The sequence below is a fragment of the Grammomys surdaster genome, unplaced genomic scaffold (assembly GCF_004785775.1).
Source record: "Grammomys surdaster isolate TR1022 unplaced genomic scaffold, NIH_TR_1.0 343, whole genome shotgun sequence".
In the NCBI taxonomy this organism is placed as follows: Eukaryota; Metazoa; Chordata; class Mammalia; order Rodentia; family Muridae; genus Grammomys; species Grammomys surdaster.
The window spans coordinates 1,015,148-1,033,062 of NW_021604762.1; the positions used below are offsets into that span (position 1 = coordinate 1,015,148).

Consider the following 17,915-nt stretch of genomic DNA (forward strand, 5'->3'; position numbering starts at 1 on the left):
TTGTGGAGAAAGTTACCTAGGTAATTCTTTGTTTTGAAACAGAATCTCACTTTGTCTGGCTTTGAACCCACCTCATAGGCCTGGCTGTGCAGGGCTCACCTAGGTTCCCCCCCACAACCCTACCACCGTGTGCTGGGGTTATAAATGTGGACTACCATAGCTGGCTCCCTAAAGTGATCCTAAAGGAGCAAACACAACAGTCATTTTAACTGCAAGTCACTGATCTAAATGGCCCAGTGCTTTCAACCCGGGTCAAATCTTCTCTGGCACTGGTGCTCTGAACACGTGTGTGACCTCCCTGACCTCCCCGACCTCTTTTTCGTTTGAATTCTAAAAAAGGCTTAGGAACTGACCCACACCTCTCAAAGTAGTCTTGCTGGGCTTGCAAAGGAGAAGGACAGATGAAGGCTTCTTGGGTTTGTTTGTTTGTTTTTGTTTTTGAGTTTTAGTTTTTGGAGGGAGGGTTTCTTTATGTAGTCCTGGCTGTCCTGGAACTAACTCTGTAGACCAGGCTAGACTCAAACTCAGAGATCTGTCTGACTCTGCATCCTGAGTGCTGGGATTAAAGGTTTGTGCCATTAACATCTGGCTAGATGAAGGTCTTTTATGTGTGAGCATTGATCTAACCAGGGAACTATATGCAAAGACAGGAGACTCCCTGTCCTGTCCCTAGTTGGGGGCTTGGAATCCTCATGGTTCACTTCCTAGAGGACTCCCTTCACTATCTGAATTGCCTGCGTTCCCTTCTGCTGTGATTCTCAGCTAACCAGTCCACTTGGCTGCATCCCCCACCCCAGGTCCCTATACTTTCCTCTTCCTCTCTCTACAGCTTCCAGGGCTGCTACCTAACTAGCCCTAGGCAGTTTGAGGCAATCAACATTCCCTCAGCCTTCAGTTCCATATCTAGGAAAGACAAACTACTCATTGTAAACATTCCCAGCCTGTGCCTTGGGATGTATCTTAGTGGGTTAAAGCTCTCACCAAGCCTAGGTTCAGTTTCCAGGACTCCATAAAGCTGGGCGTGGTGGTGCACACATATAATCCTAGTATTCCAAAGGTAAGAGGCTAGAAGGTCAATGTGATCCTTGGCTGTATAGCAAGCTTAAGGGCAGACTGAACTACATGAAGCCTTGCCTAAAACAAAACAAAACCCCACAAAACACAAAACAAACAAACAAACCCCAAACAACAATAACAAAATCAGCAGCATATGGCATTTGACAAAAGAACAATGTCTATAGTTCGGCACTGGGACACAGAGCATCTCTATGGGGTTGCTAATCACATTCTCTAGGTGGGTTATGTAAGCTTTCAGTGGAAGAGCAAGGACCAGATGAACTTCTTGTGAGCAAGTGGGGTGTCATCCTCTGGGCAAGTGGGTGTTGTTAAAGTGAACCATGAGGACAACAGGAAAGTGTTGTTCTGGTTGCCCTGGAAAATAAAGAATGTGGGTGGGCAGGGGATGCCAGGTTCTAAGATCCCAGAGTAGGAAGCACAGAGGCAGAAAAGAGGAGTTTCTTGCATAGTATGGAGTATCTCAAGTAAAAATCTATAAGAGACAAAGAAGAATAGAAACAGCAAGGTCCAAACTGCAGGTTCCAGCTTCAGGATTATGTCAACACGATTTAACCTTTATAGATCTCAAATTTTAAGTCCTTAGCACAGTCTGTTCACTTGCTGTTTTCCTTTTGTTCTTCCATCCCCATCCGTTGGTTCAGAAGCCAATTTCTTCCTAGCAACCAAACCCCTAGACACCATGGTTCTACTGAGTCCACCCTACAGGCAGGCTCAGAGGTATCAAAGCATCCCTGCCTTTTCAGTCTACAAGTCTAAGCTTTGGGCTAGGACCATATGAAGTTGGAAGAGAATAGCCTTCATACTTATTACTCAGAGCAGTAGAAACTCTTGAGAAGTGTTTTCTGTCATGCCAAATTAGAAACCAGGGGAATGTTCTCCACTGATGTTTCAAAGACTAGTGGTTGAAGTCCACACTGTCATAGACTTTTTTTTACAACTGCATTAAGTGTCAAATTGGTTTTGCTGACCCACCTGAAAATTCACCATGGTCTCTGTGGAAAAATATATTCTGTGTTCCAAACAATTGACCTTTTGGAGTTGAGCCAGTTTCTAAGCTGGGGACACTTTGTACACTGTTATATTGTATATATGGGCTTCGTTTGTGTGCCTTAGAATCAAATAATTCTCAGAAGTAGAAGATACTATGAAGACCACTTTTTTTTGTTTTGTTTTGTTTTTTGTTTTTCGAGACAGGGTTTCTCTGTGTAGCCATGGCTGTCCTGGAATTCACTCTGTAGACCAGGCTGGCCTCGAACTCAGAAATCCGCCTGCCTCTGCCTCCCAAGTGCTGGGATTAAAGGCATGCGCAACCACTGCCCGGCGAAGACCACTTTAATAATAGAAATCTTTCGTAGATAATAACACCGAGAGTCAGAAAGACAGGTTTAGTTGTTCAGCTACTCTGTTCTCCCACCTTTAAGCCAATTCCTTTCTTCCAATCCAACTCATCTTGTTTTCCTTTTCAATGACTTTCCCAAAGTATCTCCTTTAGTGCCAAATTAAATACAGTTTCTTAATGCTCAAATGGTCCATCATACATTTTATTTTAGAAGTTTATTCATTGTAAACTTTCTGTAAATAACAAAGGCCACAGGGTATTTCAATTAATAACTTATATGTTGGAGGTGAAGTGGCTCACTTAGTAAAGGTGTTTGCTGTTCCAACTCCTGGAACACATGTAAAGGTAGAAAGAGATAACCAACTCCACAAAGTTGTTCTTTACATGTGTACATGCACACACAGACTCTCACACAACAATCATACAACTTTCTAAAAAGAACATATGTAATGAACTGGACATACTCTAAGTTACAAATAATAATTCATTAATAGTATATTTAATCAGTATTTTCTACCTAAAAGGATCTATTGGTGATGAATCTAACCCCAGTGAATATTTCTCAGTCACAGATAAATATATGGTTTTATATTAAATATAAAAATAAATGGTTTTAGTTTTAAGAGATCTATTGAATTCATAACATTTTAGAAGACTCATCTTGGCCTAAAGATATAGTTCAAAGGCAAAGCAGTTTCTTAGTGTATGTGTGTCTCTATATTCAATCCCCAGAACCAAAAGGAGAGAGTGGCAGAGAGGGAGTGGGGAACAAGGAAGGAAGGAAGGAAGAGAGAGATCAATCAGCAATTTATTCTGTTTGCTAGAGTAAATTGAAAGAGAAACTTAAGAAACCAAGCAGTTAAACCTCCCACTGGAGAATGTGAATGGAGAGATTTTGGTTGCAAAAGACTAACTCGTGTTAATGACAAACCGGTTCAAATATTTCTTTTGAAACAAAGTTTCATTTTGTATACTTTTCCTCACCAACAAGGTGCTGTTGTAGTGAACTCCTAGAGTGCTGTTTGAAGGAGGCTTTCTCCAACACTAAAAAAGAAACATTTTTACCTAAAAGAGAAACATTTTTACCTGTGTAGATAAAGGGATTTGTCGTAACAAACTAAGGCTTACCTTAATACATACTGTCCCTGTAATTCCTTGTATGAGGAAAGGAAGGGCCACAGACTCAGCAGGACAGCCATTTAATGGTCACCACTGATGATGACTGTTCATCTAACTTTAACTAGCCTCTACTTAACAGTTCTCCTAGCTGACTATGGCTAGTTAACTCCTTCAGTCACTAGGGATTTGTTTTCTATTCAGCTTATCTTGAAGGATAAATATAAAATGTTCCCCTGAAAATCAACTCCCCCCACTCCAGGTGGTGGTGGTGGTTGCTGGGTAAGGGGAATATCTGTGTGGCCCCTTTAGGGGCCAGGATAAAGGAAAAGTCTTTGCCCAAGGTCAGGGAAAGGCATTTGGTTATATTTGCTTTAATTATTTTGGACTAGGGGAGGGTAGTGTGTGTATAATAAAAGTGCATGTGTACATATAAATATAAAAGATGGGGAGTGTCCTAAATGACTGAGGACATGTCTTATGCCCTAATTCCCTTTTTCTTCTTTCTCTCTCTCTCTCTCTTTCTTTCTTTCTTTCTTCCTTCCTTTCTTTCTTTCTTTCTATCTTTTTTGTTTGTTTGTTTGTTTTTGTTTTGAGACAGGATCTCATTATGTAGTTCTAGCTGGCTTGGAACTCACAGAGATCTGCCCACCTCTGCCTTCTCAGTGCTGGGACTAAAGGTGTGAGCCACCACATCCAGCTGTAATTACTTTCCTATAGCTGCGCTAGCCACCTTAGCCAAGGTGAAAGTGTTTAATTTGGGGTTTGCAGTTTCAGAGGGCTAGAGTCCATGATGATTATGGTGGAGAACATGGCAGCAGGCAGGTCTGGCACTGAAGCAGTAGCTGAGAGTTGACATCTTTTTTTCTTCTTGGTCTTTCTTTCTTTTTCTTTTTCTTTTTTCTTTCTTTCTTTTTTTTTTTTTTTTTTTTTTTTTTGAGGTAGGCTTTCTCTTTTAGCCCTGGCTGTCCTGGAATTTGCTCTGTAGACCAGGCTGGCCTCAAACTTAACGATCTGCCTGCCTCTACCTTCCAAGTACAAGGGTTAAAGGTGTGTGCCACCGCAGTTCTGCTATGTTTTTACATTTCTTTTGGAGGGGCATTCCGTAGAAAATTTGTTGGACCACTAGTAATACAAATTCTCTTAGCCCTGTGTAATGACACACACATTTAATCCTAACAGTAGGGAAAAAATAGGCAGACAGATTGCTGAGTTTGATGCCAGCCTGGTCTACATAGAGAGTTCCAAGCCAGCAAGGGGCCGCATAGTGAGATCCTCTCTTAAAATAAAAAATACCAAAAATGATGCCCCTCCTTGCAAAAAAAAATCCCAACAGTTTTTACTATGATCCTTTTTTTTCTCAGCCTTCCAAGACACTGAAAAATCTGACAGGAGTGGAAACCCTGAACTTCTCTTGTTTGCTCTAGCCCATAATTCTTTTGGACTGAATTGTGCCCCATTTACAGCAACTCTCCTTCCAATGTTCACTTTCTCTCTTTGCAATCCCATTGGAGGGGGTTCCCTCTGCCCTTTTATCATGTCTGCATATAATTGAACCCTAGTTGTGGGTAAGACTTAAAGTTCTTTTCCATGGGTTTTATGAGTCCCATAAAAACATAAGAAATCTATGTAAGCATTTCCAAGTATTCTAAATTCTTAAACTCATGGAAGATATTTGGAGAAGTAGCACCACAATACCTACCTCCATTTGTAACTGATGTTTCAGTTATAGTTTCTAGAAAATAGAGAGTCGATTTTGTGGCCCATCTTTATTAAATCAACAAGATCTCCCAGCATGCATTTTGCAAACAAAGCTCCTGGTTTAATCTAATCATTCCCATGCCTGTTTCCTTTTTTCTATTTTTCTCTATACTGTAAAAAAATACTTTTATGTATATGGGCTTTTTGTCTGCATGTATGTTTGTGCACTATCTATGTAGTGTCCACAGAGAGGACAGAGAGGGCGTCAGATGCCCTGAAACTTGTTAGGTCTCAAACTTGGGACAAATGACAGAGGTACTTATTTAACATGTCCAAGTGGATGCTGGCCACCAGGTTCTCTCAGCCATTCCTATCTGTCACAGGGTATGGCTGGCATACCCACCCCTTACCCTAAACTTCTTCAGCCCAGGGGTGGGCTGCCCTTCCCTATATAATCCAGCTATTTTGGTTACCTGCTTTTTTTTTTTTTTTTTTGGTTTTTCGAGACAGGGTTTCTCTGTGTAGCCCTGGCTGTCCTGGAACTCACTCTGTAGACCAGGCTGGCCTCGAACTCAGAAATCCACCTGCCTCTGCCTCCCAAGTGCTGGGATTAAAGGCGTGCGCCACCACCGCCCGGCTACCTGCTTTTTTTTAAAAATTTATTTATTTTTAACCTTTTGCCATCTTGGCTGCTGCACATGTTTCCCTCTCTCTTCCCCTCCCCCTCAGGGGCATGTTCACTCTGAACTTTCCCAGATGTCTCTCCTTCTAACTATGCTCTCCCTTTTATTTATAATTAACCATCTTCCCCATCATATCTAGGAGCAATCATATCCTTTCCTTTTTTATTTTATTTTTATTAATCAAAATTACAGATGGACGTGAGTAACCATGTGGGTGCTGGAAATTGAACCCACATCCTCTGTAAAAGCAGGCAATGCTCCTAACCTCTGAACCATCTCTCCAGCCCATGTATTTGTTTTTAATTTACTCCAACTGCAAGCATTTATTTAAGTTAACTTAAATATTTTTTTCTTGAATAAAGTTGGGCATAGATAATGTGTATTTGAATAAAATATAGTGAAAAGGACCCTCTCTTTACCTCTAAAAATCCTCAAATCAAACTGCTAGTTTTCACAGATTACTTCAGAGTCTGTGTAGTCTATAGTAGTTATCAATATCCAGGATAAATTCTAAAGTAGAGAAATAACTAAGGGGAGGGAGTAAGGAGATTCTAGCATTCATCTGAATATATAAGCACTTGATTAGACGTCTTTCCAAAACAAAGCACATATTCACACATGTGCACACGTGTACACACACACACACACATACACACACACCTTAGTTTCTAGTCTCCAAGCTTGTGACAAAGCATTTGCATGCTTGAATAAGTATATTGCAATTTAGTACACATCCTAGCACTAGATGCCTGGGTTGGAATCCCAGCTCTGATGTTTGTTTGGAGTGAGACTTATTACTCCATTCAGTGTCTCAAATAATCTTATCCACAAAGTAGATGTAATAATGCTACCTGCCACCTAGGGCTTGCTATAGGGATTAATGCGATAATATTGTGCATTATATTTAAAATAGCGCCAGGACACACGATTCCAGTAAGCATTAGCTATTAGTGGTATGTGAGCAAGGGACCCAGCGTCAAGTCAGTTCTGGGAAAGCACAGGTTTGGGAATAGGTAAAGGCTTTGATCTGACCTCTTTAAATCTTTGCCTAGATCTTTTTTGTGGCTACCTTCCTCCTTCCTTTCCCGAGTTTCTATTTCTCCCTGACTTGTATGAAGTAAATACTTGGTGGGTGCTGCAGACTCAAAGATCAATGTGGTGTATTTGGTTGGTTTCTTGAGATGGAAACTTCTATAGTACAAGCTAAACACACACACACTCCAATTATATAGCCGAAAATGACCTTGGGCTTCTGGGATCTTCTGCCTCCATCTCCCAACTATAGGGATTACAGGCGTCTCATGCCCAGTAATTTGTGATTTTATCCTCTAGGAACCGACTGCAGGAGAGAAATGTTTAAAATCACAAGACAAGAGGATTAAGCAACATAAGAAATCAACGAATAGAAAAGAACTAGAGAAAAGTGGTATCCTTAGTGTACGGAGATGTATGATATGATGAAAGGGCTACAGAAACCGGGAGCATGTAAAATCTTATTGCTGTTCACTGAGGCCCACTTTGGCTCTTGTTTTATCTAGGGCCACCTGGCGAATCAGTCACACTGGTGACAGAGAGCCCCTGATCTGCAATGTCAATCTTTTTCAGTAAAGAAGTCTCTAACTCCAGCACTCCTGGGCTTCCAATATGGGCAACTGCAGCCTGCGTTTCCAGGGTAGCGGAAATACGTGCAATCGTTTGGAATACCAGTGAATGAAGCCAAGAAAAGAAAAGCAAGGCGGGAAGAACGCAATCGTTAACTCTACGGAACCACCAGGCCCCAGGGAGCTGGGAAGAGGAAGGTCATTCGTGTCTACGCGGGCTCTGCGCTCACTTTACACAGTATGGCTGGCTCCGCCCTGCGCCTGCGTAGTGGCGACTGTTCCGCGCAGTGGACGGGGAGAGGGAGGGAGTCGCACCTGCGCGTTAGCGGCCGCGGAGGGGAGGGCGAGGAGCTGGCGAGGCCGGAGGGGGACGTGGCGCGCGTGCGCGCGGCTCGGCGCGGCTGAGCGACGGGCAAGGGCGGAGGGGAGGGAGTGACGCTGAGGGCGGGATTAACCGCGGCGCTGGCGAGCTTTGCGGAGCTGGGCGGTGCCGAGGAGGAGGAGGTGGAGGAGGCGGTGGCGGCTGGGGTCTGACGCGGCCCGGTTCGTGGGGGCCCGCTTGTTTATTTATTTATTTATTTATTTCTAGTAGGTGTCTCCGGCGTGTGTGCGCGCTCTCGCTGCTTGGCGGGGAGGGGGTGGGGGGAGGGCCCGCGCCCCGGGGGAGTTGGAGCCGGGGTCGAAACGCCGCGTGACTCGTAGGTGAGAACGCCGAGCCGCCGCTGCCGCTGCCGCCGAGAAGCCCTTGTTCCCGCTGCCGGGAGGAGAGTCTGGTGCCGACAAGATGGCGGACGGGGAGCTGAACGTGGACAGCCTCATCACCCGCCTGCTGGAGGGTGAGTGCGGCGCCGGGTCGCCTCCCCGCTCGGCCGCGGGACCCTTCCCGCTCGAGCGGAGCTCGGGGAGAGGGCGGGCGGGCCGGGTGCCCCAGGAGGCCGGGAGCGCGGGCTGGCGGGCGGGCGGGGAGGCCGGGCCGAGGCCCATCGGCCGGTACAGCCTTCCGGAGAGGCGGCCGGGTTCCGCTTGGGCGCTATGCTGGCCTCCGCAGACCGTTCCAAAGAAGGGACGAGGATGCCTGCCGCTGGGCTTTGTGTGTCCGTGGAGTGTGTATTTCTCGGTTCTCTTTGTGCGTTGCCCTTGGCAGCCTCCGATTGTCGTTCCGGTAGTGAATTTTACCAAAAAAAAAAAACCTTCCCAGTAAGGCTCTCGGATCGTTTGCATTTTACTGGGTGCTCTAGAAAGAATTAGAGAGAGGATGTGATAACTAGTTTACCATTTTTTTAATCTGGCGTACAAAAAATAATAAAAATCTTGGATCAGGTTAAAAACGTCCGTTAGAAATACGAAACGCCCGGATACGTGTGCTGAAGGGATGGATTTGGGGACTTACTTTAAAAAAAAAAATGTTTGAGCAGAGTTTAATTCTGCACAAACTTAGTAAATGTCTGTTGTAAAGAATCTCTTGGGCTTAAAAGGTATTTTACAAGTATTCACAGCATTTGAAGTTCCGGATTCTTACGCTTTGTTGATTAGTTTTGTGTTGGTGAGAACATACGGAGAAAAGAGAAGATGAAGAGGCCAGTAGTTAAATGTGTTGGTCCGTTGTGGGATACTATTCAAAGTTAAAGGCGGGTCTTGGTCAAAAGAACCCTTTTACTTTAAAATTTGCGTCGTCACTAATTGTTTGGGGAGTGTGTAAAAAGAATTGTCTTTTAGAGTTAAGAGTCGTCTTTCTCAGCCTCCTAATGAATGCGTGTGTTTACTACAGCGAAGCAGTTTGTGTTTGGAATTTTACTAAAGAGCGTGGAGAGGGGTGACTTTTCTTCAACTAAAGTACGAAATATCTATTCTGTGTTAAAAAACAAACCAAAAAAAAAACCCAAACAACTCGGTATATTTGCTCCAGATGTAAAAGCTTTCCAAGCAGCCTTAAGGCTAAGAAAGAGGCAAAACTTTTACCAGGAACTCTTTCTGATTTACCTTTTCCTTTAGTATCAAGTTATTCCTGGGAGGCCCCCTGGTGCTTGCTGTGTTCACTACTCGGGATTTTGTGGTCTTTAATTGATAGGAACATCTTGCTGGATCTGTGAGAAATTTGTTTAGAAAAAAATTATGCTTGTAGTACATGGCTGGCTCTGTTAAAGAAATAAGAGTTATTTAAAATTTTATATCTTGTTACTCTTCGGAGAAGGGGAATTTAAGCCCACCGAAGTTTTCATATAATTTAAATTTTAAATTAAATTTGAATTGAATTTTATCTCCATTTATTAATATTTTTAATTTTTCATAAATACCTTATAGCAGATGCATGTTTTTTAAACCGACTTAGAAGCCTTTAAATCAATGTACTTCTTATATGGTTACAGACACTTAAATGTAACTAGTAGAGTAGGAGTTGTAGAGAGAAAGGGGAAAGTAGCCTAAGCTAGACCATTGTTAAATACTTAGTTCTAGCGTCAGTCACCAGCACCCACCACTCTCCCCTTTTTGGGTAAGAATTCCTTCTCAAGATTCGTTGTTTTTTCTAATATAGCAAGTGTTTATTGACTGCACTGCCAGGCACCGGGTATCAAAGATAAGTCAGGAACTCCTCCCTTCAGGAGCTCGGTATAAATACGTAACCTTCCTGCTCGTCCTGTGTTGAACATACAATTAGTAGTAGTTTTGTTACATTCTTCTTCCTTGATCCAGTTGAAGACTGTTTACCTTGTGATGTAGCCTTGTCGTTACTCTGAAATTTTACTAGAAAACCCTCTTTTCCTCCCCAAATCTAAACCTGTTCAAATAATTTTCAAAGACTTGGATTTTCTAGTGAGTAATGTCAGTCTTTTAAAAAGTTTTTTGAGACAGGGTTTCTTGGTGTGGCTCTGGCAGTCCTGGAACTTACTCTGTAGACCAGGCTGCCTCAAACTCTGCCTCCCCAAGTACTGGGAATTAGAGCCCTGCACCACCTCTGCTGGGCAATCTACCTTAGTTTTCTTTTTTTTTCTTTTTTTTTTTTTAAGATTTATTTATTTATTATATGTAAGTACACTGTAGCTGTCTTCAGACACCCATATGAGGGCATCGATCTCATTGTAGATGGTTGTGAGCCACCATGTGGTTGCTGGGATTTGAACTCATGACCTCTAGAAGAACAGTCAGTGCTCTTAACCACTGAGCCATCTCACCAGCCCTCTACCTTAGTTTTCAATGATGTTACATGCTAATTTAACTCAAATTCAAGTGGTGCTATTCTGCAGAGTTGCTTAGCAGAACAGAATAACTTGGTTGTATATTTTGTGTGTGTCCTAAATGAAAGTGAGCACTAAAAGATACATAATTATAGTTAGAATGAATTTCAGAAGACGTCTATCATAGTAAGATACTACAGTTAGTGGTCATTGTATTGAAAAATGTGAAGAGAACTTCCATGCTGTGCTCTAAGGACAGATATGCTAAAGGACAGCCTTGGGAGATAAAGTGTGTGAATTCAGCCTGTTCAGCATTTCACAGTGTATATACACTTGTAGCATGTGTTACACCTAAACGCTGTAGTGTTGTTTACCAATTAAGGATTGCTTTTGGCTGGGCAAAAAGATGTGGCTGGTACAGGTCTTTAATCCCAGCACCCAGTAGGCAGAGGCAGGCAGATCTCTCTGAGCTCTAGGCCAGCAAAACACAACACAACAACAACAAACCCCTTGCTTTTGTAAAAATATTTTTGCATTAAGAGATAAAAATTGATTAGGACCTAGTCTCATGTTAAAGCGTTTACTTTATGTTACAGTATATTCATTTAAAAACATATTAAACTAATTGCCAGTTAAGTGCACACACTTCAAAAAAAAAAGTTGTTTCAGTAACAACTTTTTATGTTACTTTGTTTGATGTTAGGACATTTAAATAAAAATACTGGTGCATTGTTTGGACAAGGTGCGCTTCTCCAGTATTACTTTCTTGGTTAAGTTTTACTTATAACTTAACAATAACTTCTACTGTTTTGTCACCTGTAGTGACCCTACTACAATATTCAGTTTATCATAATTGATTGATTTCTTAAGTTCAGATTTGTTTCTGTGGATGAGCTAGAAAGTCTAGTAAAAGGTTTTGCTTAGAGTAGTTGTTCTCTAGGTACTTGAAGTGGGAGTCACCTGGAGCCTTAGGTCACATTCCTAATGCCAAGTTTAGTTTGGAAGAAGTCAAAGGGGGTAAGTAAGTAGAATCCTGATGCTTTGGGAAAGAGAATCAAATGGTGCCCTTGGAGGCCAGAAGATGCCCTAGAACTGGAGTTACGATGTCTCAGCCACCTTGTGGGTGCTGAGATTTGAACCCAGGTCTTCTGCAAGAACAGCCAGTGCTCTAACTACTGAACCACTGCTCCAGTCCAAACCTTCCCTTTTAAAGACAACTTTGAGATGCAGTTCACATACCACGAGGTTTGCCTATTGTTGCTGTGTTAGTGAGTTTTAGTGTGTCCAGTGTTTTACTGCTATCTCCATAGTCAGCTTTAGAACGCTCTCCCTCCCTCCCTCCCTCCATCCCTCCCTCCTCTCACACAAGCCCTGTTTCTTTTTTCTTCATCTGTCTCCCCCTAGTCCAGGCTGTAGAAGAGATCATTAATATGCCTTCTTTCTCCATAGATTTGCCTGTTTATGCACATATTATGTAAGTGAAAGTGTATGTGACATGGTCATTTGTGACTAATTTTCTGTCTTTTAGTTTTTGAGACAAGGTGTTACTGTGTAGTCTTAGTTGGCCCCAAACTCACAGGCTGCTGCTGGAATTAAAGGCTCTGTGACTCCTGGGCCTCTTTGAATGTTTTCAAGTTTCATCTATGTTGTAAAATGTATTAGTATTTCATTCCTTTTACGTCTGAATAATACTTCATCGTGTTTGTGTAACAATTTTCAGAAATACTCACTGGTTGATGGCTATTTGAGTTTTCCCTTTTGACCTTTGTGGACAATCCTCTCAACATCTGTGTTCAGTTTTTGAGTGGACTTAGGCTTTCTGTTTAGGCTTTCTGTTCCTTAGGTTGTATAGCTGGGAGTGGAATTGTTACGTGGGAACTCTGAGTTTAGACTTTTGGAAAACTTGCAGAGGGTTTAAAGCTTGTTTTACTGGTTACATTGCTTCAAGTTTAGACCTAGCAGTTTAAAAGACAGGTTGAAGTAGGTGCTAGCTGCTCTGGCTGTCTCTTCCCTCACAGGGAACATCATCATACTGTGTGGATATGAGGTAGGACCCATTAGAAGGAAGAGCAGGCTGGAGAGTAGATCATTGGAGGTAGACGTCTTCTCTTGAGTGTTCTGGGTGAGAGGTGAGTCACGCATACATACATAGTGATGTCTTTTTTTCAAACTAAGTCATAAATAGCCCAATCCTTGTTAGTCCAGCAAGTAAAGGAAACTCATTTGAGGGGGGAAAAACAACAACAACAAAACCCTAGAGATGTTTTCTGAAGTTTCCAAATAAGAATTCATTGAAATTTAGAGATGTATTTGAATTACTGTCTGTGAAGAGAACAGTCAGCTAACTCTAGTATGGTTTTTGTTTTGTTACCACCATCCCCCTTAGGGTACTAAGGGACATTATGTTGAAGATGCTCTGCCAGTGAAATACTTCTCCGGGCCTTTTAATTGTTGACAAATTTACCTAAGAGAGTAGCCTTTCTGGCCTTGAGCTTGCCCTGTATCTCAAGCAGGCCTTGAACTTTGAATCTTCTGACCTAGTCTCCCAAGAAGCTAGGATTACAGGTGTATATCATCATACTCTTTACAGTTATCGTTTGACTGTTCCATTTTCAGTGGCCATAGTGGCAAATTCAGACTAGTAAATAGAAATGTCAAGGTATTTTTATATGACTAAACTCCCATTGAGTATTTCTGAAACAAAAGTTTCAGAATTAATTTCACTGTCAGTAGGCAAGAAATGGTTTACTGGAGTTTGTTTGGTAGACTCTTGACTATCCTGTTTTTGTTTTGTTTTGTTTTTAGCTTTGTTATCGTACAAATTTATAACCCCTGGGAACCACTTCTGTTGTAACTATAAATAACCATTTCAGGGCTTATTTTCTCTAGGGGAAAAAAAGGATCAGTGAAGGTTGGAAAGAGAAGTCAAGGTCTTTCTGTATGTCACTTTATTCTGAAAACTCAGTTGCCATACTTCCAAAGTTGTTATTAGTAGGTAAAGTGTAATTTTTACAGCTGTTTTCTAAAGTACATTCTGTAACAGAATCTCTATTTGATTAATGAGATGGAAAAACTGAGACAGTCTTTATTCTACTATGGGAGGTACGAGACCAAAAATGGAGAAACCCATTCTGATGTAAAAGGTGTTATAAACATCACTAGCCATAGCCTCTGGTTTGGTGAAGGATGATCTTTAATTCTTGGTAGGAACTTGTAATGCACAAGGCACAGACAGGTGTTGTTCCTTCTAGCTCTCCATGTATGTAGCACAGTGATTTATAGAGTATTTCTAACCTCTCTGAATCACTGGCCAGATAAGGTCTTAAATTTCAGTGCCCTGTCTAAGGAAGGACACACAGACTCTGTGTGCATTACCAGGAGCATGCTCAGACTGTAACAGGGAGGGTTGACCCAGCTTGTTTCACCATAAAGGTGTTTTATTCCAAAACCATTAGAATATCCCAGAGTAACAGAAGCTACCACCAGAACAGCTACAAAACATAAGAACTTTTATGATTAATTTATTTGAAGCAGTAGTCATTGTAATTTAGCATAAATGATTATTTGTGAAAAAATAGCTTCATAAATTATTGAGAATGTTGCTATTCATTTGTGTAAACCTCAAGTCTGCACAAGAGGCAGCTGAATTCTTATCCTTTGTTGTTTCATTGTGGTTGGTTATTGTATTTTGTTTGCTTGTTTTGAGACAGGGTCTTATGTAGCCTTGGATGGCTTGGAACTTTCTGTGTAGATGAAGCTGGCCTGGAACTTGTAGGGCTCTGCCTGGGTGTCAGGTTCAGTGTGTTTTGATTCATGGTCTTGGCTGAAATATGTGAAGAAAACCTATATTTGTATTATATCTATGTTGGCATTTAAAAATTACATTTATTTTGTATGTGTGCATGTGTGTTTGTGTGTGTTTGTACAACTCAGAGGACAACATTTGGGAGTGGTTCTTTGCTTCTTCCACATTGGATCTGGGGGGCCAATTCAGCTAATCAATCTTGGGAACAAGTAGCTTTGCCTGCATCCATATTTTTACAAAATTAGGAAATGGTGTCTTTACCAGCCATGGTGCACATCTGTAATGCCAGACACTGGGATGGCAGAGGCAGGCACATCTCTGAGTTAAAGTTTACCGTGGTCTCCACAGTGAATTCCAGGGCAGCCAGGGTTACATAGTAAGATACCAACTCAAGTAAGTAAGTAAGTAAGTAAATAGCCAACCATTTTAGATAATTGTGAATACTTTCTGGTATTATCAGGAATCAACAAGGGGCTTTTTTAAAATTGTAATACAAATTATTTTTTCTACATTAAACTAGATCTATCTTGTACTATAAATGTCTTATGAGTGACTTGGTGATAGCCCATTGGTCATTTGGAAAATGCTTCATTGAATTATATAGATCTAGACTCATCTAAATATCAATAGAGCTCATCAGAAGAGACCTTAAGACTGGAGTGAAGTATTAGAGGAGACAAGGTTTCCAGTGTTTACTGAAATCTTGAACGCCTACAAGTACTGTTTTCTTTGAAATGATCATTTTTGTTTGATTTGAGAGCATCTGTTAATTATGTAAGTCTGGTAACGATAGTTTTTCAGCCATATATTTTCCCTTGAGACAATTACTGTGTTGTAGCATGCAGCAGACGTATGTTTGGATACTTTGCCTTTTCTCCTATAGACAATTAAAGATATAATTTCAGGAGCTGGGTTTAATTGATCATTCTTACTGCTTCTATGTCAGTATTTTACTGAACTGCATGGCAGTGAACAAACTAGATTCCTAGTAGTTTGATACCTCTGGTCAAGTGTGTATCAAAGTGTCAAAAAGTTTTAAGGACATTACTTGTGTCCCCTCAATGTCAACACAATAGGAGTTCATACCTTTTTATTCCTGAGCGATTTCATCCCAGCTCATTTATCGACATCTTTCACTCTGTATTCTACCTGATGTTTTGTTTGCCAGTGTGTGTGTGTGTGTGTGTGTGTGTGTGTGTGTGTGTGTGTGTGTGGCGGGGGGGGGGGGATTACTTGCAGTGTGTACAGATCCCTTAGGGAATTCATGAAAAACACAAAAGTTTTACTTTTGCTCTTCTTGCTAATAGACTTTTGTGCTCAATATAGAAGAATTATCTATGCAGACTTTAGGAACTCTGGAGTAGCTGACACTAGTCAGTGATGGGGGATGGGGAGGTGGGGCATAAATGAGATGGGAATAGCTAAGATGTTGTGAGGCACACCTGTAAAGGGATAGAATTGGTTCCTTGTGTTTCCTGCTGTCCTTCTGTTTTAGAGTAAATTGGAGAAAGTATAGATGACAGTGAAAGATAAACTCTAGTGTGCATAAAGGATGCATGAAGACATCACACATCCTTCTTGGTTCAAAAGATAATCCTGTAGTGGAAAAATTTCACACATAAAAAAATTGTACTAAAATGGTTAAGAACAGTCTGGAATGGAATTCTTTTGGAGAGACTAACATTTTACTTAAGATTCAAAGTTAGGGGGCCGGGCGGTGGTGGCGCACGCCTTTAATTCCAGCACTTGGGAGGCAGAGGCAGGCGGATTTCTGAGTTCGAGGCCAGCCTGGTCTACTGAGTGAGTTCCAGGACAGCCAGGGCTACACAGAGAAACCCTGTCTTAGAGAGAAAAAAAAAAAAGACTGAAAGTTAGCCTTTTCAGTATTGATCATTAAATTTGATTTAAGTGCTCATCTGCTGCTGGTGATCTGTGATGAGATTTTATGTATCTAATCTTGGAAGATGTCCTTTCATATAGTTAAGAGCCCCCAGATGTTAACAGTGGTCTATAAGCATATGATTTTAATTAAGCATATTCATTAGTTAGAACACATTTTAGTTCTTTTGACATTTTCACAGAGCTAGGTGAAAGCTGCTTAGCTATACAGTACATAGATTTTGATGTGGAAATTGCTTTTGCACCTAAAGTCTGAAGGGGGCTGTATCTTGAATTGGTAAACAATTTGCTGTAGATTTATGAGAATAAAGATCTAACTTTTTTGGTTTTTCGAGACTCAGAAATCCGCCTGCCTCTGCCTCCCAGGTGCTGGGATTAAAGGCGCGTGCCACCACCGCCCGGCAAGATCTAACTTATTTTAGCATTTAATAGCATGGAAAATGAAAATGCTGTTGTTAAAATGATATACACTATGTTTGCAAACTGTGGTGGGGGGAGTTCTAAGAGTTAGAAGTTGAGCTTGCTAAGTAGCATTAAGTGCTGGGTAGTGAGGTCACACATAATATATACCTGTAACTCAAGCACTCAGTAGTCTGAGGTAGGGAGAACTTGAACTTGAAGTCAGTGTAGATTATATATTAAGACCCTATCTAAAACTATTCTGTACTTAGTAATGATGATTAAGAATATTTTTCATGGGTTGAAGAGATTGGCAGTTATAAACTTGTGCTGCTCTTGCACAAGTTCTATATTTGGTTTCCAACACTCAACTTCCTGTAACTCCAATGCTAAGGGATGCCATACCTCTGGTCTCCATAGTACCTGCACTCATGCACTCATACCTACACACAGACACATTTATTCACATAAACTAACTTTCATTCCAAAACTTTTATTAAGTTAAAATTACAGCCGTAATCACAAAACTATCAATGGTTAATTTAAGTTCATGAGGACAAATGAAGTTGGTTACTGATATTACTGGTTTGATAACATGATAGGTTAAGGTATTTTTCTACAGAATAACATCATAGACTTTAAAGACCCTTTACATTTTCACAAACTTTGTAACTGGTCCCTGTTTTGTTTTTACTACCCAAAGTAAGTTATAATACTGAGTTGTTTTTTTCTTAGCTTCTTTGAAAACATTCTTAGAGACAAACTTTGGAGTATCAGTTTGAACACTAGCTCCTCAAACAGCTTAGCATGGAGTAACAACTGCCAACTAGCCAGGGCTATGAAAAAATCCTCAAAGTCAGCTCTTTAATTGTTGATATTGTCCTCAGTGTCTTTAATTGGCTGATAGTCTTTAAAATTATTGTCTCAAGATTTTTTAAAAGATTATTTCAATCAAGCATAATTGACCTACCATTGGTAAAATAGCTTACCTCACTTGGCTGACACTTGAAATTTTCTTTTGAATTCCATGTTTGAGACCAACCAGGGTTACATGGTGTGACCTTGACTCAAAAAACAAAACAAAATAAAAACCAAAAACCTAAATGCTACCAGATTACCCTT

At 41.1% G+C, this 17,915-nt stretch overlaps 1 protein-coding gene across 1 annotated transcript in view; it reads left to right on the forward strand.

Annotated features, from left to right (window-relative positions):
- Positions 1-8,038: 8,038 nt before the first annotated feature.
- Positions 8,039-17,915, forward strand: part of Ppp1cb (protein phosphatase 1 catalytic subunit beta) — a 33,484-nt gene continuing 23,607 nt past the window's right edge. Inside the window, exon 1 of the mRNA XM_028778973.1 lies at positions 8,039-8,353. Coding sequence (XP_028634806.1) covers positions 8,302-8,353 — 52 coding nt within the window. The 5' untranslated portion in view covers positions 8,039-8,301. The remainder of the gene's footprint in view (positions 8,354-17,915) is intronic.